This window comes from Oxyura jamaicensis, chromosome 2 (assembly GCF_011077185.1).
Source record: "Oxyura jamaicensis isolate SHBP4307 breed ruddy duck chromosome 2, BPBGC_Ojam_1.0, whole genome shotgun sequence".
Classification (NCBI taxonomy): domain Eukaryota; kingdom Metazoa; phylum Chordata; class Aves; order Anseriformes; family Anatidae; genus Oxyura; species Oxyura jamaicensis.
This window is the reverse complement of record NC_048894.1, coordinates 72,492,765-72,514,433: the sequence shown is the minus strand read 5'-3', so window position 1 is coordinate 72,514,433 and position 21,669 is coordinate 72,492,765. Positions and strand designations below refer to the sequence as shown.

General features: G+C 36.5%; 1 protein-coding gene across 14 annotated transcripts in view; it reads left to right on the top strand.

Annotated features, from left to right (window-relative positions):
* Positions 1 to 6,733, top strand: part of CDH18 (cadherin 18) — a 551,977-nt gene extending 545,244 nt beyond the window's left edge. For 13 of the 14 annotated variants that reach the window (XM_035318020.1, XM_035318019.1, XM_035318016.1 and 10 more), the window contains one exon: positions 1,328 to 6,733. In XM_035318020.1, coding sequence (XP_035173911.1) covers positions 1,328 to 1,830 — 503 coding nt within the window. In that variant the 3' untranslated portion in view covers positions 1,831 to 6,733. The remainder of the gene's footprint in view (positions 1 to 1,327) is intronic. The other variant, XM_035318018.1, reaches the window with a different exon arrangement.
* The last annotated feature ends 14,936 nt before the right edge of the window (positions 6,734 to 21,669 follow it).

Here is a 21,669-nt window from a genome sequence, read left to right as displayed (position 1 = left end):
TTCTTTCTTTCTTTCTTTCTTTCTTTCTTTCTTTCTGTCTTTCTTTCTTTCTTTCTTTCTTTCTTTCTTTCTTTCTTTCTTTCTTTCTTTCTTTCTTTCTTTGTTTTTCTTTCTTTCTTTCTTTCTTTCTTTCTTTCTTTCTTTCTTTCTTTCTTTCTTTCTTTCTTTCTTTCTTTCTTTCTTCCTTTCTTTCTTTTTTCCTTTCTTCCTTTCTTCCTTTCTTCCTTTCTTCCTTTCTTCCTTTCTTCCTTTCTTCCTTTCTTCCTTTCTTCCTTTCTTCCTTTCTTCCTTTCTTCCTTTCTTTCCCCCCAGGCCACCCCCCAGGCCAATTTGATTGTTACCCAATACTTAATGTTCTTTTATTTATTTATTTATTTACTTATGTTTTTGCTGTGGCAGAGGCACAACTTGCTAGATACATATTCCTGTACTATTCATGTGCCTTTCTACATTCTGATAGAGATGACAAGAAATAATGTGAATTGCACTGTGACTCACATAGGAGATTTTGAGGATTTTTTTTCTGAATGCTCTACATTTTCTAAAGACTACTTTCATCACAGCTTACTTCAGAGCTTCTTTATCAAAAAAGTGTTTTAAGATTTATAGTAATACAGTTTTAAATCTTGTATTTTATCATACAAGATTGAACATTCATAAGAGAAAAAATAAAGCTTGTACATTTTAGTTAGATATATATGCTGGATATTGGTCTTCATGAAGCTCTGAAAGCCATTAACAATGCTTCTGAAAAATGTCAGCCTTAGTTACTCATTTCTCATTTACTGAAAGGTGTTATCTCCTTTTGTGTTCTTTATGAGATCCCTAATAATCTAACCAGTGGATTTCATTACTGGCTCAAAAAACACTAGCAATTTCCACAGATTAAATACACACTAGAAGAGTGCTCTTTACTGGCCCTTTCGAAGACCAAGCTGTATTGGAAGTTTGTAATTTTACAATAGCACTATTAACTTTCCCCTTGGTTGTCTGTTGTCTAGCTGTTACACTTTGGCAGGTTGCTATGTCAAAAACCAGCTGTATAGATTTCATGGGTCATTTCCAGGCATGCAGTAATCTATCTTCATGTAACAAACATATACCTCAAAGGTAGTGCTCACTTAGGACTGTAAGTAGGCTCTTTTCCAAATTGAACATGTGCCTGATGTAACGATATTCCAGTTCAAGGCCAGCATAATAATATCAGAATGCAAATATTAGTCTGAAAGGATTACAAGTCTGTATTCATGACTTAGTATTTGCTATTTCTGTAGCATATATCTACTTACTTTGAATGTAAACCTTAAACCTAATCTAATATCTGAAGTTTTCTCTTTAGCAATTGTGGTCCTTTTCATCACCCTAAGACGTAGCAAGAAGGAGCCCTTGATCATTTCAGAAGAAGACGTCCGAGAAAATGTTGTGACATACGATGATGAGGGTGGTGGGGAAGAAGACACAGAAGCGTTTGACATCACAGCACTGCGTAATCCATCATCTGCTGAGGAACTAAAATATCGGAGGGATATTCGTCCTGAAGTGAAGCCTGCACCCAGGCATCATCGATCTTCAAGCCTTGACAGTGTAGATGTTCAGGAGTTCATTAAACAAAGACTGGCAGAGGCTGATTTGGACCCCAGTGTGCCCCCATACGACTCCCTGCAGACATATGCCTATGAGGGTCATAGATCAGAAGCTGGATCTATCAGCTCTCTGGATTCAGTCACAACACACTCTGACCAGGATTATAATTACCTTGGTGACTGGGGGCCCGAGTTCAAGAAGCTAGCTGAACTCTATGGGGAAATAGAATCAGAAAGAACAACTTAGTTGTAATTCCCAGAACAACTGGAGATAGAACAACAGCAACAGTAACAACAAATACAGTACTTGGAACTGAGCAAGTTGTACCCAGTTACTGTAGAACAAGTGCCCTTTTCATATTTGAAACTGGGTTCTCCAATTGGAATAAAGTCAAATTTGAAAAATACAGAAGAAAAAAAAAAAAAAAAAAAGCTATTGTCCCTTGTGTATATTTTTTAATTGCTCAATAAAGTGTGGTACCATATCTGTAATAGTACCTAAACTAAAGCCAAGCAATGACACTTTCATTGCAATATGCTTAACATCGCCAAGCTATAGTAAGTTGTGGTCATGCCTGTATAGGAAGATAGCTGATGGAAGAGCGAATTTCTTGCAGTTGGTTTTGATATTGCATTTTCAGCTGTGCTCTAGGCCTTGTGATCCCAGTGTGAGGTAGCCAGTGGGGTTTATTATCAGTGTGAGAAGTCCTAAGAGTCAGTTTCCTTTAACAGAAAGGATAAGCCACACCTGTCCTCTTAAATAAATGGTCCTTTGACAGTTTAATCTTATTGAATTAGCAGGGTGCATTGAGAAGATGTCATTTCATTACGTCCTTCATAATCCTTTCATCCCTAACCAGATAACAGAGGGAAGGTATCATTAGCTGTCAGCACAAACATGGCTCTAGACCATAACCCCAGAGCTGCTCTGTTACTGCGTGCTAGAGGATCTGTTATTTCCAGTGTGTGTGCTTTTTCAATTTGTCTTTTCATGGGAACACCATTCATCTAAATGGAATGGATCCGAAGTAGTCTTTATGCAACAAAGCAGATGAAGCATAGGTTCTTTCAGTAAAAACAATGGCAGCACTATCAGAGTATGCAATTGTTTGGTTCACTGTGCTTCGCTTATATCAATAGATGAAGCTTTTGAAGTCTGAACCCAGGAGCAACAACAGTCCGTTTATGACACAGAGTTCTTAATCATAATATGTCTATTTCTGTGTGTAACTAAAAGCACAATAGAGCTGCTGGTAAGACACTGGAATAGAGAAAACTGAAAAAGAGAGTCTAAGATAATGATGTTTTTATTCTTTTTAGTTCAATTTATGGATATTTCATTATTTCATTTCTCTTGCAGTATTTTCTACATAAGCAGAGCAAGCCTTTTTTTTTCTTTTTTCTTTTTTCCTTTTTTTTTTTTTTTTCCAAGCATCATGGGAACAGAAACATTTTAAGTCAGTGGAGGATGAAAAAAATAAAATGTGTCATTTGGGGGGTTCATATGGATTAAATAAAGTGATCTCTCATGTTAGTCAATTTTTTGAGAATTGTAGAACTTTCTCCTTAGGCTGCTTAACACCTAGTTCAGCAGATTTATATTTCCCTTTGGTTTGTTTGAAACTTCAGCCGTTTGTTTGTCTTGTGATAATACCATGAGAGGGCCAGGAGCCAATATCCTATGAAGGATTATGACTGATAAGATTCACCATCTGCTACAGCCTTTTGCTTTTAAGATGGCTGTAGCTTTGCTTATGGAAGTGGACTTTTATAATATGTATTTAATAGAGAAATTGTTCAGTGCAGAAGCTGAACTCTCTGGGCTGGTGTGGAGAGTGACATACATCTGAACACTGCACAAGAATCCTCCCTATGCATTTCAGGTACCACTTCCAGCTTGGAAGAGGAGGGGTTACTTACAGTCATAGAATCATTTAGATTGGAAAAGACCCATAAGATCATCAAGTCCAACCATCCATCTACACTACCAAGTCTACCACTAACCCATGTTGATTACTGCCACAGCCACGTCTCTTAAATAGTTCCAGGGATGGTGATCCCACCCCTTCCCTGGTCAGCCTACTCCAATGCCTAACCATTCTTCCTGAGAAGCATTTCTTCTTGACACCTAATCTAAACCTCCCCTGATGCAACTTGAGACTGTTTCCTCATGTCCTGTCACCTGAGAAAAGGGACTGACACCCTCCTTGCTGCAACTTCCTTTCAGGTAATTGTAGAGAGCAATTAGATCACCCCTCAGCTTCCTTTTCTCAAGGCTAAACAACCTTAGTTCCCTCAGTCTTGTTTTTTAGTACCGTCACCCACTTCAATGATCTTCACCATTCAATCTTCTTTCTCCTCCTAGCAGTATCTGTATTGCTGACCAGTGGGCCACACAGGTGAACACTTCCCTTCTTTACTGTATGGATGGGTAGGTCATAGATATGACTGAAACTTTTGATCAGTCTTACTTTAATAATTTTTATTCATTTTAATAAACTCCCTCCCAATATACTGTTGATTTATTTTGGTTTACACAGCCTTCTGGAAAAATAAGCAAGTTGCTTTGAAAGAAACTTTTCAAGCTCTAAAAATTATTGTTTGCTCTTACTTCCAGAATTGTTTTTTAACTATACTGTTTTCTTTGCAATTTAAAAATTATACCGTTTCTGTCAACATCCAAACTCACAAACCAGTTTAGTTGGGGGGGAAGCCCCAAACCCTAAAATGTTCTGCTGATGATTTGAAAGTAGTTCCCTAATCTGTGTTCAGATTATTGTTGTTGTTTTTTTATTTTTACCAAATACAGACTCTTCTAAAAAAAATACTGGAGAGTATTTCAGAGTACAATTAAACAGATGCTTTAATGCAGTGAGATTTTTAATTGCGCTGAGAATGATTTATGCATTTTCTTTTCTGAGGGTAGAGTTAGGATATTTTTCAGTTTCATCCCAAATGAAGGAACTAGTAGTGCAAGACTTTGTGAAGATATATTTCCTTTTGATTTAGATCACACTTGCTTTATGCCAACATCTCCATTTTTATACTGTATGAGTGGAGTGCTAAGAAGAAGTCTTTGAATGTTAGTAGTACCATGAGCCACAATAACTTGTACCACATATGCACGAAAGCTGAATTCATTATGTTATATTATGTTATAGTTTTGAGAGCCAAGAGTTACTTATCTTTATGTCTGTTCCCTCTGGTCTTACACCAAAGCAAGGAAAATCAACTGTGTTTTGTACTTTAGGTGGTATGCCAGTCATTGGTTTCTTTTTATTTGCATCATAGAACATTGGGGCTTAAAAGCAAACAGAAGCTAAATGCAGTGACATCAACAACAACAACAATAATAACTCTTAATGCTCATGTTCTGATTAAGTTAATGAGAGAAGGAGGCCATATCTCAGAGAAATAAGAATCCCCTTTTCACCATTCCTGGTGCTCTCTTGCTGCTATACAACACATGCATTGTACCCACAGCCCCAGGAATTCAGAACCATTTAAAATTCTGCAGGTTTATTGAGACTCAGCTTCTGTTATTCTGCGGTGTGTCCTGTTTGGTATGTCCTATCCATGGTGATCAGCAAATGGGCTTTTCTGTCATGATACGTCTGCATGCTTGCTATGCTTACTGTTTTTTACTCCAATGCACATCACAGTGCCGTGTTGTTTGCATGACAAATAGCAGAATATTAAATCTTCAGGGCCACAGAAGAAGGTCTCATGATGCAGAAAGAACAAGTTTGCAGATTTCTTTCCCTAATCCCACAGAATTTTCCTTTGGTAATTGGTGTCCTAGGAACAGATTTAAACTATATTTGAGAATTTATATGTTCACATTGATTAAACTGGAAGAAAACTAACACTGTGTGTCATGGAAGGTACGGTCATTTTGTAGCACTGCTGATTTAAACAACGTGTAAATTCAGTGGAAGTATTGTGGGAAAATCTCTCCTAGATAATGATTAAATCTGGTTGTTGCTTAAGTCTGGACTTTGCTTAAAACTTTCATGGACCTTTTGTATAGTCATATTCACAAATGTGTTCCAATTATCCTGAATAGTAATTCTGTTGCCACTGAACAACTAAATGCTGAAAACTGCCAGTTTTACTTAAGCTGGAAGATACAGAGTAAAGTTAGACGGCACATGGAAAGATATGCTTAAGGCATTTCTGATTTAGAATTTTATTTCTGCAACAGCTATTCAAATAATTGTGTGTTTACACCCAATTAATTAGTCATTTACTTCAAACAAACCCTCTTTCTTTTAATGGTGGGAGCACTCAGTATACTGTAATCTTGATGTGTCATCTGAAACAATGGTATCTATAAGTATGAAATGTAAAATATATGTTGTCAACCTAAAACAGTAAAAAATATAATTTAATACACTTTAAAGAAAAGGAAGAGTTGGAATTCAACTGGTTTTGGATTAATACATTGTAAACAATTTGTTTATGAGTGTTGCCATGTTTCATACACATAGAACACTGTAAAAGTTGAAAGTCATTTCACTCTTGTGCACTTTATTTTTTGCATTTTTTTGGTAGAAAATCAAAATAATTGTAAACATTTTTGTTTTCAAATTCTAATTGATGCAGTTGCTTTGGTTGCAAATACTGCAAGAAAATGTCTATTTGAAAATATTCTCACTGGTATTTAAAAGAAATTGCAAAATTTCCATGCTCTAATCCTTCGTCAAATCATCCTTTAGAAATATATATATGTATATGTATGTATATATGTATGTGTATATATATATATATATATATATTGGACCAGTGGGGGTTAACGAAACTTACAGACTCACACAAAGGAAATGTTCTATATACAGAGGAGAATATGCAGTTATGCTGTCTAGGGTAACTTTGTGGATTATAAAGTGCTAAGACCTTGTACTTGCAGTATATATAAATGGCACAGTGCATTCTAAGGAACATTAGGAATGTGTTGCAAGTACTGGGCCATCCTTATTTTTCCAAAGTCTCCAAAATATATATATATATATAAACAAAAGAGTAATGTAAATTATACCTCCTTATGCAAGTGTTACTGATAGAAATTGTTACATTTTCTTTTAATAAACAAAAGGGACAAAAACTTTTATTCATATTTTTCAAATAAAATATGCTCTTTGCTATGGTGATGGGTTATTGTATTCCTCATCACAACTAGAACGGGTTATTTTTTCTTCACTCCTGTATTTTATACTCACCAAGAATTAAAGGAATCAAAAGGCACTCTGTCTTTACAAATGAGCTGTGATGCAGCAGTATTAATGAGGTCAATGTCAGAAACAGTATGGTAACTTTAAATAGACTTTAATGCCTGGTATAATCACTCAGTTGTGTCACTATTTTAAAGCTTGTCTTACATGATTATTGCTACAGATGGGTAGGGGGAGAGAGAGAGAGACTGAGAGATACTTTACCACAGACTGCAGTATAACTGCATTACTTTTATTTCTTGCCATCACTGTCCTGAAACTGAAATACAGCATGAATACAGTATGAATACTATAGTATGAATAATACTATATAATACAGTATGAATAATACTATAGTATGAATACAGTATGAATACTATAGTATGAATATAGTATGAATAATACTATAGTATGAATACAGCATCAATACAGTATGAATACATTATCCACATGAGTGAGTTAGAGAATTGCACATCTACGAAACCAGATTGGTGGTAACATCCAGGTTTATTATCCTAAGTTGACACAGAATAGAAGAGAAAAAAAAAAAAAAGGCAAGGATCTTCCCAATGATTAATCTCAGGCACCTGAAATAGCAGTGCAGAGGAATCATTCATTCTTTCTCGAATGAATTAAATATGCTTTACCAACAAATTACATCTTAGAAAACAGTGATAGGATGGCTTACAGGAAACTTGTTACATGTAACACCTTATTTTCCAGACTGACAGAATTCAAAAATAAAGTTAAGGTTGACAGGAAATGAAAATTCAATTTTGTTATAGGACTCATATGCACTCTGCGTTACTGTCAAAGGCCAGTTTAGGTCATGTACCACACCATTCTATGCAATTCTCACATGTGCCTCAGCACGGTGAGAGATTGTTCAACTGCAAGGTAAATATTGTTAGCCTGAAGCTGAAAGCAAGTTTTTGTCCTCATTTTATATGTTTAAACATTCTACAGAATATTTATAAGGATTTTAGATTGTCTTTCATATCTAAGATTCAGTGAAGACTCTCCTTCTTTCTCCCTGTCTTAGCAGAGCTTATTATCTTCCTATATTATTGTTAAATTTGTAGTTGCTTGAAATCCATTCTACTTTTTTTCTTGGCAAAATGTATTGCTTATATTAGGTACAGAGACTCTTCAAAAGTTAGAAAGCTTTTCTTGTGAGTTTTGTATAATTCTTCTGTGTGCTCTAGCACTCATTTGATGTCTTGTTCCTGTTTTCCAAATGAACATTTTGTGCATCTTTACTCTTCTTTCAAAAATATTTTACTGTTTCAGTAACAGGCTAAAACGTTTTTGACAAATTTTGTCCTTCTAATTGCATCAGAACATTAAGAAGGCACTTCTGATGAATTTGATGAAAAATCTATCATAAGTACTTTTTTTAAGCATGTCAAAGACATTAAATAAAACTCATGCTTTAAATAAAACTCTTCAAGGACTAACCAATAACTCACTGGTCAAAGCACTTTATCACAGATGTGGGAGATTGGTTTCAGAGCAGCAGGTTAAATGGGCACCTCCCAGCTTCCTTTCATAACACCATGTATGTTACAAATTGCCAGAAAATTTTTGCTGATTACTTAATCAATATTTTTGATAAAACAGAATTTCTATTTTCTGTCAAGCTCTGTGGTGCTGGATGATTCTGAAAATATGATTTATGTATTGTTCACTTATTTATTTATTTATTTATTTCATGTTTCTTTTATTTTCTACCTGAATTGGCCCTTTTTGTGCTACACACTTAAATCACTGTAGTACAATAATTTATCTTAAGAATATCAGGGGAATCTAGGAATAATACCCCATCTCTCTGAAAAATGGAAACACTTGTCAGTGGTAGCTGCTGCCAAACGTACCAATTTTCATTTTTTACTCTGGGGCAAACAAACATTTTAATTGGACTTTATCGCAGCTGAATTCTTTACCTTTTTCCCATTCATAATAATATTACTTCAAATCAGCTTCTATGATAACTTTAAAAACCTAGGTCTTATTAAGCATATACATTGGCTAAGATCCTATTGTCCTAGGTATTGTACAATCACATAGAAAGTGTCATTATTTGGCTAAAGAATTTCTGGTTATAGGGCAGTATTTTTGAATCCAATGTTATAACAATGAATCCAATGTGATTTGTAAGGAAGGGAATGGGGTTATAGGAAGTGTGAAGAGCAATGGAAGGGTGGTAGAGTAGTTAGATAGCAAATAACTGGAACAGATGCAATTATTGGTAAAATTATTAGAGATAAGCCATTCAATCCATAAAATATCTAGTGATGCAGGGCATATTTTTTCAGTAATGTATGATGATTGTAAAGCTTTATGATTTAATATTTTACTTTTTTTATGTCAGTTCCTATTATAGGTAATAAAACCAGAAGTTTCCCATTGGAGAAAATTTCTGCCATATGTTATATGTAACAAAACCTTTACTGACTCTTTTCCAACTCTTTCATTTCCAACCAAATTTCATAATAGGTGAATTCAGTATAATTTCATTGCTCAGACTTAATTTATATTGTGTGAAAAATGTGAAAAGAATATAGACTAAATGAAAAATAATTATTTTTATATAAAATTAATAAATATACAATATAAACATATATACATATATACAAATACACATATATGTATATACAGATACACATATACATATATACAAATATAACACAAAATATAAGATTAATAACTATAACATACAGTATAACAATATAATAATAAATGAAATAATTTTAATGTGGTACATACAGAGATGCTGCTTGTCAATTGAAAAGTAAGTGACTTTGGAAGTTTAGTTTGGCAGTTTAGACTTGAACACAGGCAGCTCCTTGCCAAAGTTATATTTTAGAAGGCAGAAACACCTTGTGAGAAAAAAAAGAAAAAAAAATAAAAGAAAAAAAAAAAAAAAAAAAAGGAAAAAAAAAAAAAAGAGAGAGTGATCAGATAGAAACATCTGAGTTTAAATGTGTGGAAGAGATACTTGGTGTCTTGTGAAGTTTTACATTATTCTGACAGCCAAGAAGATGCTGCTATGATTTGTTCCTGTGGAAAAGAAAACCTTTGCCCTCTGAACGTGAAAAGCTTTTCCTTGTTTGCAAGGTGTTTTATCACTTTATCACAACTTGAAATGCTTCATCCTGAATGTGAGAGGCTGAGATGGTCAATCTGTCTCTTCGCATCTTGTGCTGTTTGCTGTAGATTGTGTGGTCTATCCTGTACAGTGCTTGGTACTGCTGAGGAGCATCACATTCTTGACAGATTTTTTAATAAAAATATGATGGTAAATTTGTCTAAAAAGATCATTATGAAATGTTGGGCATTTCAATTCAAGATCACTAGTTCATATTTGAACTGGAAATGAGAAATGCAAACATGATTGGCACCAAATGACTGCTTCTTTAAATATATATATATTTTTTGTAATCTCACTTCAATGTTAAAGAAAATCTTTGGCAGTGCCAAAGGAGAGGGAGTCATTCAGACTGATCACCATATTTCTGTCTTCTCCTAATTACATTCTGCAACTTGTTTGACCTTGAGGATCTGGGAAGTATCCCTATAAACAGACATATTCAATTTTTAAATAATAGCACTGTGGCTATATTCAGCACTGAGTTTCTTCTCCAGCTTCCATCCCTGCTATGTTACTGGTGGTGTTTCCAGATTGAAGTGGGTCACCATAATGCCTTTGTAGCTGTCACAAGCTGAGTCAATCTTTCTACAGAATTCACTGAAATAAACTTATCCTGTCTGGGTACAGAATGTAACTCTGGTTTTGTCTGCCTTGCTTTATGTAAAATACAGCTTGAATTCTCACCTCCTCTCATGCTTACAAGAATTTCAGCCACATAAGGCATAAGGAACAAATGGTAGAAATATTTTTTAAGCAAAGGACCACTTAGTGGCCTCTATATTACTGATTATAGAGAATTATTATAAATGTGTTTTAGGAAAATACTGAATCTGTGGATGATCAGAACCTTAATGTCTTTGTGCTGAATAAACAACAGCTGAGATTTGTTACCCCATAGAGCTTAACACATGGTAGAGGGAAGCAGTCAACCTGCTGATGTGACAGAAACAATAGAAATAGAAATAAACGTTAATTGAGGATATTTTATAACTGAAGTCCTATAGATAGCCTAACTAAGGGAAATATAAGGCTTAATTACTTCTGAAGGAAGAAGGATGGATAACTTTATATTTCTAGGTGATTTAATCTTTCTAGATATTCAAAACAGAAAATTTAAAGGTGAGCAAAAGTCCTTGATTCAGTTTTTGAAACATGATAATGGATAACTTAATACACACAAGAAAGAGGAATAACTAGATGTGAATGAATAATAATGGAGTTCACTCAGTGACAAAAAAGCACTTTATATGCATAAGGATTTAGTAGCAAAGTCAAATATTTTACTAGTGGAAAGCGTAACAGTAGAAGAAAATTTGAGCTTAGTATAGTAAAAGTGAAACTTTGCACCATGAAAGAGAAATGCTGATGGATCCACAAGAAATCTTCTTTTCCTGTCTCTGCCATTGATTCCTTATCCATCCTTGAGCAAATACCCTAATATCTGCCTGTTAGCAAGTAAGTTACTTGTCCTTCTTCCAATGTGAAATTAAACTATTCAAATGTTTGCCTGAAATCCATTTTCTCTGTATATCAGTATACACTAAACAGAAAATGCTAAATTGAAATGTTAGTTTTTACTAATAATCTAGAACCTTAAAACTAGATGATTTAGAAACTCAACTTTAATTTCCAGCTATGAAAATCCATTTTTCCTAAGTGCTTTGAGAACCTGGGGTGAAGGGTGCTGATGAAATTCAAAAGCTTCCAGTTATATTCTTAAAGTAAGAAAAACACGTACAGAAAATGTCACAAACGCTAAAATCTAGTAGACACATTATACATAGGATATATGAGGTAAAAGTAAATTCAGCTTATGTTGAAAGCTCATCTACTATAAATTCTTGCAGGTGTCAACAAGCCTTTGGATAAGGATAATCTGATGGATTTAATATACTTCAATTTCCAATAAACTTTTGACAAGGGCCTTCACTGAACATCTTACAGAATGACATGATATTAAAAGCTGATTAAAAGAACAGGAAAGAAAGTACAGGAATAATTTGTGAGATTTTTCAGTGTAATAAGTATATATTAGGCACTGTGGTAGTATAAGTATTGATAGAGTCAAAGATAATTTAGAAAAGTAAAGTGAAGACCTGCAAAGAAAACAATAACTGTGTTAGAATTATGGATGAATCTGCAACTGATGAAAGATAATGGATGAGGGCAAAACCAACATAAAATGAACACCTATCATGAGCTCAGAATAAATTATTATTACTCAGGGAGGATACTTTAAGTTACTAGATATCTGTTCTGCAAAGCAGTCATCAAAAACAACATAAATAAATCTGGTGTTAGGAATTATTAGGCAAGCAATAGAAAACCAAATAAAAAGTGTCATTATGCTACTTTGAAAACCCAGAGTGATCCCACATTTAAATTACTTAGTAAAGCATTCCAGTCCCATAGGAAAACTAGAGAAAGCACTGTCCTGCAGTGTGGTGGTTTTACTCAGGTGGGCGGCCAAGCTCCACTGCAACAGCTCTCTCACTCCCCCTCTTCAAAGGGGAATGGGGAGAAAATACAATGAAAAGGGCTCAAGATAAGGACAAGGAGATTACACAGTAATTATCGTGATGGGCAAAACAGACTCAGCATAGGGAGATAGTAAGATTTATTGCTTATTACTAACAAGCAAGAGAAGAGAGAAACAAAGGAAAGAAACCAAAAGCACCTTCTCCCCATCTACCCTCTTCCACCTCCTCCCCCTCGAGCGGCACAGGGGAATGGGGGAATGGGGGCTATGGTCAGTCTATAGCACTTCTTCTCTGCTGCTCCTTCTCGGTCACTCTCGTCCCCTGTGCTGTGAGGTCCCTCCCACAGGATGTAGTCCTTGGTGAACTGATCCATGGGATGCCCACAGGCAGCAGCTCTTCAAGAACTGCTCCAGATATAGGTCCATACCACAGGGTCCATCCCTCAGGAGCAAACTGCTCCAACCTGGGTCCCTCACGGGCAGCAGCTCCTACCAGGTCACCTGCTCCTGCGTGGTCTCTCCATGGCCTACAGGTATGGCCCAGAATCTGCTCCGGCAGGGGTCTTCCACAGGCTGCAGCCTCCGTCAGTGCAGGTCCACCTGCTCCACAGTGGTCTCCTCCACGGGCTGCAGCGTGGAACCCTGCTCCACCGTGGTACTCCATTGGCTGCAGGGGGACAGCGTGCTTCACCATGGTCCTCACCACAGCCCGCAGGGGACTTCTGCTCTGGTGCCTAGAGCACCTCTCCACCTCCTTTGTCACTGACCTTGGTGCCTGCAAGGCTGTTTCTCACCCCTCTCACTCTCCCAGCTGCTGTGTGGTGCAGCATTTTTTTCCCTGTCTTAAATATGCTCTCACAGAGGCACAAACAACATCACTTATTGGCTCGGCTCCGGTCAGCAATGGGGCCCTTACCAAACACGGGGCAGCTTCTAGATTCTTCTCACAGAAGCCACCCCTATGCCCCCCCTGCTACCAAAACCTTGCCATGGAAACCCACTACATGCAGAAAATAAATAGACAATTATTTTTACTATTTTTCAACATAGGGCTCAATTAGGGCCCATAAAATGATTAATTAACAGATTTAAAATAAACAAAAGTAGGTACTTTTTTCACATGACATACAATTCAACTGTAGAACTCACATTATGTATACAGAGCTGAAGAGAGGTTTTTTTTCCATGTCAGATGTGGCTTTGGAAATCACAGAGCTGCAGTTTGTTATTGGATACAGACATCAGCATGACTGGTCTATACCACTCTCCTGGAGTTTTTAAAAACAGTTTCAATGCAAAGACATTTTGCTAAGTGATAATGGAAAAAAAAAAAAAAAAAAAAAAAAAAAAAAAGCTTCTGTCAAAGAGAAGAGATATTAAAAATGAGATCAAATAATTGTCTGGAGAAAACTTGGTCCAATGTTTCACGCCCAATAGCCTGGAATATGAAGAAACTGTCAAATCATTTTCTGCTCTGTAATACTTCCTGCTCCATCCCCTCCTGTGCCTTTGAAATGTGCCTGTCACCCAGTTACAGATATAGCTCCCAAACCTTCTTCAGCTGACTTGTTCATCTGCAGATAATGCCAGTCAGGAAAATTGACCCACAAGTCCATTTGAAGTCCAATGAATTATGAGACTGAAGTCAAAGAATTTCTGACCTCTACACATCCTATACTATCCACAGGCATATATTATTCCATTCAAAATGCTCTGAAGTGAATCATTACTTAACTTAATTACTGAGAACTGAGAATTACAGAGAAATCACATAAAAGATTCAGAGAATCCATTTTAAAGGAATAAAAATGTGAACCATTATATTTCTCAATTATTAAATGCATCAGCTCTAATGTTTTTAATATAACTTTCATATTATGCTAGAGATTGTAGCTGACAAAATACCTTGTAAGAAACTAAGTTAGCTATGTGCTTTATTGATTATCAGTATAGCTCAAAGAAAACTTTGACAATAAAGACTACAATTATTTATGTTAATATTAAAAATCGCAAAGCAACCTCAACTGTTCAAATCCAGTTATTGTTGGAAGTTGTAATAGAGAACAATGCACTGAACTATCACATCTGCTGCTGCAAATATGACAATTTGAAAGAAAGGAAATTAATATTTTAAACATAACTTAGAAAATTTTCATTACCTATATAATAAGCAAATAAATTATTCATATTATGCATAAGGAAGGGCATATGTAACTGAAACACATTTACTTCTCACCCGTAAATTAATGAGTGGTTTTATTAGAATTATTCCTCTTGTTTCCAGTACCTAAACCTTTTAAATGAACTACAGTTAAGTATAATACCTGATAATGTTTTATACAGAGTATATAAAAATATACTGTTTTTGATATAGAAATAGCAAATGTTCCTTACTGAGAAAAATGTCATACATTTAATTTAACAGAACTTGGTATAATGATATTGATTATAATATTATGTAAGTATGGGACTCAGATTATAAATGTCTTAATGAAGGTCTTTATGTATGTGTATATATGTGCATATATATATATAAAGTAAATATATTTGTAGCTTACAATCTGTACTTAGAGAATTTTATTATAGCTCTATCAATGTCATTTGCAAATGTGACAGCTACCACCAACAATTAACAACTTTTATTTACTTATGCTGAACTGACAGCACATACTGGTGACAATAGTCATATAATCTAGTTAGGCATGGGCATTTAAGCTGCTTCTACACAAAGAGATAGAGAAAATCTTACTCATAGAAACTATTAACTTACCTGCTTTCTTTATAATATTCTAGGAACTCCAGAAAAATAAAATACTTATGTTGAAAGTTCTACTCATAATTTTATTCAGATTCACACCTTGCAGAGCCCCTCTTGATGCAGTTTCATATTAAATATTTAAGTATATGGTAAAATTATCAACATAGCTTGAATAAAGAGGTTAATCTACTGAGAGACAGTATTGTAAAGAGAGAAGCAGGAAGTCATATCAGAGCAACAAATTCTGCATACTTGTGTCAAAACTAGATGGCTTTTATCCTTGTACCATAGAACCAAAGGTTTTTGATCCATCCTGCAGGGAAAAAAAAAAAAAAAAAAAAAAAGCTTTCTGCTTGATGATATATAGATATATAGTCTGGTACACAGAATGTATTAAGGTGGGGAAAACTATTAAGAAATTAAAAGAATGAGACAACATCTGGAATCTATACATCTGTATATACTGACTGGGATATTCATTCTCAGTCAGTTAGGATGGCATTGGAGGTAGATTATTCCTGTGTGTTGTATTTAGACTTAGGTGTCTGTGTTTGCTTTTCACCCTTGTTGCATGAACCATATGACTGAAGGGACCACTTCATGAACTTCATTTTGGGACGGCTTTCCTGCTTTGCTATTGGATTTGAAATGGGCTCGGTTTGTCTCTCAGTTCAAATATGTTACCCTGATTGTCTTCCTGTGGGAAAACTGCTTTGCTTTCCAAGATATTGAGGGCATATTAGGATTGAAATTGTGAAATGTGTTAATTTGATTCGTGTCAGTATGGAACAATGCTAGGGCCGCATGATGAAATATAACCTTCCACTTAAGAAAAACAGAGTGATTAGTGTACGTAGTTCTTGTATCATGCAAAGGAAGGGTCCAGCAATTTGTGTAAATAGAGGGTTTGAAGGATGAACATTGAGACTCGAGTCTGGGAGATAAGAGAACAAGGAGTTTTTTAATGAAACTGCAGACTTTTGCATGGGACGCTGCCCAAGCCTCTGACATCCGGCAAAGAGATCCACCAAATAAAGAGAAAGTGGGAGTTGAAGGACGACCGAAGGACAAAGCCTAGGAGGAAGTCTATGAGCCTTCAGCACAAGAGACCCCCAGAAAGACCACCAGAGACTGATACGCATGCGTCCGGAGAGGGTTCAGATTCCGGGAACTAATTATAATAACCCTGCCTTTCCTAGGAATAGTGATGAATATGTATTAATCTAAGAGCATAAAAATCAGCCACCTGATGTAATAGGTGTGTGCCTTAGTGGAGCAGAGACTGCCGGCACACCCAGCACTGTTTGCTTGCCTCTATTCACTTAATAAATTACAAACTTTAATTAGAATCCTATTTGGGACTCAGTCATTTATCACAATTGGGGGCTCATCTGGGATGGTCTTGGTTCCTGAATTCTGACTTGATCTAGGAGGGGTATCCCACCATTTGGTGGCTCCTGTTCGAGTCAGGTCAGGACTAACACCATCCTGAACCTGAATAAAGGCAAGCAAAGAATTTGATTTTTTTTTATGAGCTCCCTTGCTGGCTGCAGCATTGTATTTTACCTGTAATTCTACGCACGAAGAGCCAAACGAAGACGACTAAGTTGCAAGTATTTAAGGCGTATACCGTTCGGTTGGGTGGGATTCGGTTGCCTGTGTGTGTAAGAGTGTGACTGAGACGGAACTTAGTTCCGAAGTGATTGTGGAGGTCTTCTAACTGCAGTTCCAATCTCCTGCAAGGGACTTGGCTGGTGATGGGACTTGGCCGGTGATTCCTATAGGATTTGTGGGTGGGTGAAAGGTCCTCAACCCCTCTATTACTCTATTATTAAACTCTATTCACTTAATAAATTACAAAACTTTAATTAGAATCCTATTTGGAACTCAGTCATTTATCACAAAATGACAGTGGGTGGTCTGTGTTAGAGGCATTTTTTTTTTTTTTCTTTTCTGTTTCATAAAGCCTGGGACAGAAGTAGTTTTGATCCATATTTTAGCTATAAGTAATGCTTCCACATTAGCTAAGAGCCTTATAGAGCATTATGAAATTTTATACATAGGAAAAATATGACTGATGCATGAGATTCAAATGTCTTGCATTCAAAAATTTCCTTATCTTTAACCACTTCAAACAGAACAAAATACAGGTAACTGCCTATAAATCAAGACAGTGATATTAGAAGAGAGAATGATTGGTTTTATCCCTGTCCTCCTGAAACACAGTGCCAGGATGACCTGCATCAGGATATTGCTGCCCCTGAAGCCCATATATTATGTATGACTGGGCATGATGAGCTATCTTGTGTATACTGCTGGATAGACTTTCCAGCAGGGCTTTCTAAATGATTTTTTGTTGTATGTCAAAAATCTGACTGCAGTGTGTTCACACCATCTCAGAACGTGCAATAATATATATATATATATATATATATATTGCATGGTAACTACAGAGAAGTTCCCCACTGCAGCAGCATGTCATGGCTGTTAACTGCTTATCATGTTTCATGGCAGCAACACGGGAATGAGGGAGTCAGGAACTCTGCTGGCAGCAGCTTCCAACTTATCATTAATCCTGGGAGCTGTAGTATGTGTTTAAATTGTCTGTCGCTTAGATCTCTGTAGGAGACTTGATTTTATTTGACCTAAAAACTGAGGGGACAAAGTCCAGGCTCCATTGTTCCTCATGCAGTTCCACTGGCTAATTTTATTATTTAAATTTTATATGTAAGTAAATTTAAACTTACTGCATTTTATTTCAGTTGACTTTAAGACGTGGCAGAAATACATATAAACTGGAAATATATTTATGAACCATTCTACTTTAATGCTCTTCAGTAAGTGGGAAAGAAATCATTAACAATTCAAATGCTTTCTAAAATCTCATGATTATTTTTTGATACCAAGTCTGGACATATAATTAGATACTGATTTACATCGCATGTGCTCTTGTGCATTTAACTTGTCAACCATGCACTGGGGCCACCAGCCCGTGCCCCACTGAGGCCGCGCACTGCCCTACCCGCCCATGGCCCCTTCCCCAGCCAGGCCCCGCCACAGACCCATGGCCTGGCCCGACCCATGGAGCCTGGTGCCTGGTGCCTGGTGCCTGGGGCTGGGGCAGCCCTGGTGCTCTGCTCCTGGTAGGCTGCAGAGACAGGACCTTACTGACCCACCTGTGGACACCCTATGCTTCCGGTGGCCAGCTCCCAGGCCTGTGCTGCACCATGACAAAGCATATGAAAGTGATCGGAGAGGCTATCTAGGAGGATGATGGGGTTTCCTGCACACGCAGTTAAGCAAATACCTGTGAGACATAGCTTCGGGTAAGCTGCTGTGGTGGGTTGACATTGTCTGGCTGCCAAAGGCACACCAGGGCGCTTCTCATTCCTTCTGAAGGAAGAAATTAAGAAAAGACGATCTCATGGGTCGAGACACAGCGGAAAGCACCAGTTGCTGTCAGGAAAAACACTCAACTTTGGGAAAATTAACTTACTGACTGACAATTGAAATAGGTTTGTTTAGTGAGAAGCAATGACAAATACTAAATCGCCTTCCCGCTACCTGCCCTTTGTCCCATGCCCAGTCTTACCCCTCCATCTCCAACCCGTCCACCTCCTCCCCTGAGCAAGTGGTGCAGGGGCTGGGGCCCCGGGCTGTGGTCAGTCCCTGAGAGCCTCCCCTTCCTCCTCACACCTTACCCTGCTTCAGTGTGGGGCCTGCCCAGGGGCTGAGGGAGAGAAATCCCTGCTCCAGCACTGCCTCCTGCCCAGAAGCCACAGGGGGATCTCTGCTCCAGTGCTTGGAGCCTCTCCTGCTCTCCTCCTCCTCTTCCCCAATAGATAGCTGTGATTCTTCCATGGTTTTGATAAATCTCACTGATTTTTCTTTTACACTGGATGCTGCATGATTTCCAAAAGGCTTTTGTATTGTTTTGTTTTATTTATTATTTTATTATTATTTTATTTCTAATCTCAGCCCTCACCTACTGTCTTAATCAAACCCCCATGAAAACCAACAGGAATGTTAACTGTCTTCAGGACAGGGCTTTGAATAAACTTTTTGAGCCTACAACCCATGTTCTCTACACATAACATGATGTTTATAGAATAAACCTCATGATTAGTGGTTTATGCTCTCTCTGATGGTGCAGCGTTTACCTAATTATTTTCATTTTGCTTCTTTGGATAGACCTTGAGGGCAGCTGATGTGGTTTAATAAATATTGCTCAGATAATACATCTATTGTTTTTCTGTCTGGTAACAAAATCTAGTTACCAAACCAAGGGTTGCAGAGTTGAAAAATGTTTTGCATTCCTTCCATGCCACGAGATTTTGCCACTCCTATAAATTTCAAACAGAATCTGAAGAAGCACAAACAGAAGTGGAATTGTTTTTTCAGTGAGATCAAAGACAGAAGACTCTCTAAAAAATAACATAAGAGATACTACAGCAACAAAAATGACATAAAATACCACACACACCAAAAGTGCATACCTCTGTAATGAAAAAGTAGTGAAAAAAGGCTCTGTAATGTTTGTCCAGTACTGTAGTTTCCAGCTTGTCATACACCCTGCAGTCAGAACTGAAAAAACCTAGTGTGCATCTTATTTAGCCTGTTTCAGATCATGTGATTTGGTTGTAGAGCAGTGAGAGAAAATGAGAAATCTAAAATTCCAGTGAACAGTTTCTGTCAAAATGAGTAGTTCATAGAAAACACTATGCAAAATAAAATATTGTCAGAGAAGGTAGAAAAAACAACTACGGAGGAAAAAAATGCTGAATACTACATAGTGTAGTCAGTGCACAGTACTTGATCTACTTCCTGAGTAAGTTATTACTGGATATCATTATGCTCAATAGTATTTGTTATAAGACAATGCAATTTTTATTTCAGGCATTGCAAAAGATACAAGTTTCTTGTGGCTTCAAACCTAATTGCATAGAATGCGCTGTAAAACTCCAGTCAGTTTTGAGCAGAGGGTAAGACAACTAGAAATGGTTTTTAGAGGTGGCTAGAAATTCTTTCTTGACTTTATTGTAAACACTTTTTCCTGTACCTCTCATTTTCCGTAGTAGTGATCAAGCCTCAAAAAAGCTCTTGTAACACGTTTTAGTTTCAGTCATTTTTGCTTCATTTGATGGAGATTACTGTTCCCATGTGTTGTGTTAGCTAAGTAGTCATGCAGCACATTTGAAGCTTGAATTAAAAGTCCATTTTTTCCCTCTGAACAAGATTCATAAATAAAAAATATCATCCTTGAATAAAATCCTGGTATTGCACTGAAGGGAAAAAGCTTTATATGTTAACACTGTCGAGACTCAACGATGCAAAGTAAAATGGGTCCACAAGCTATGAAATTCAGATTTCAAATAAATTCTCTGACTTGAATTTTAAAAATGTATTATACTTAGTTTTGTAAAGATTTTTCTCAGTACCTGCTCAATTTTAGCATGAAGATGTGCTGAAAAGTGATAAAAGCAAATGTAGGCTCGTTCTCTGTACCTTAAATTGTCACTCATAGAGTTGTCCCACAACAGGAGACCACTTTCAGAACATTGTATCTGAGAGACACAGCGATGTAAGATCACCTGGATTTATTAATTTCTCAACCATGAACTTCTCCTGCCCCTAACTCTAAAGTTAATACAGCAGGGTCTTATCCTATTTCATCCTTGTTCACTTAGCTCACTGTCAGTGGTAAAAAGGTGAAGACTAACACCAGGGATTGGCATGTCATTGGAATGAGCTCTTGAACACCATCAGATCATGTTTATTCTTGCAGCTGTCACTGGAATACAATTGTTCAGATTACGGATGATCTGTCCACGTTGGTAGCAGTCGTTAGGTCCCGTGAAAAAACACTGGCAACTGTACACATTCATTTCACATCAATTGGACATTTTAATGAAGGTGCTTGTACTCTGTTCTTTCTCATTCTTTATGTATGAACAGCCTCTGTGGAAATAGTTTTCTAACTCATTTCGATAGCAAGACTTTAGGACAACTAAGTGTACCCAGTTGGGAAAACTAAAATTATTTACTGCTTAAGCATTCAAGTATCATACCTATATAATACTCATAAGTTGACTGCAGTGAGGGTATGCCTACTCTTTGAATGACAGTAAGTTTATTTTAAACTGGTACTTTGACACTGTAACTGGTTTTGTGTGACTTTAATTGCTCTTTGCTACCTTGTCCATCTCTGCTCAAAAAGACTTCAGAAAATAAAATGGACTTAAAGGTAAAAGTAGATTAGAATGTATTGCCTTGATTATGCATCTAGTTATGTTCTAAAAAAATGAATTAACCTGTTTCAGAAGTTTGAAACTTACTTGATTCCTTAGACAATTTTTCTAACAAAAGTCATATATCAGATTCTGGAAAACACCCATTTTCATAAATCTACTGATTTAAAGAGTAAAGATAAGTCAATTTCTGCTGAAAAATAATTAAAGATACAGATTTGCAGAGCTCTTTTTTTAAAA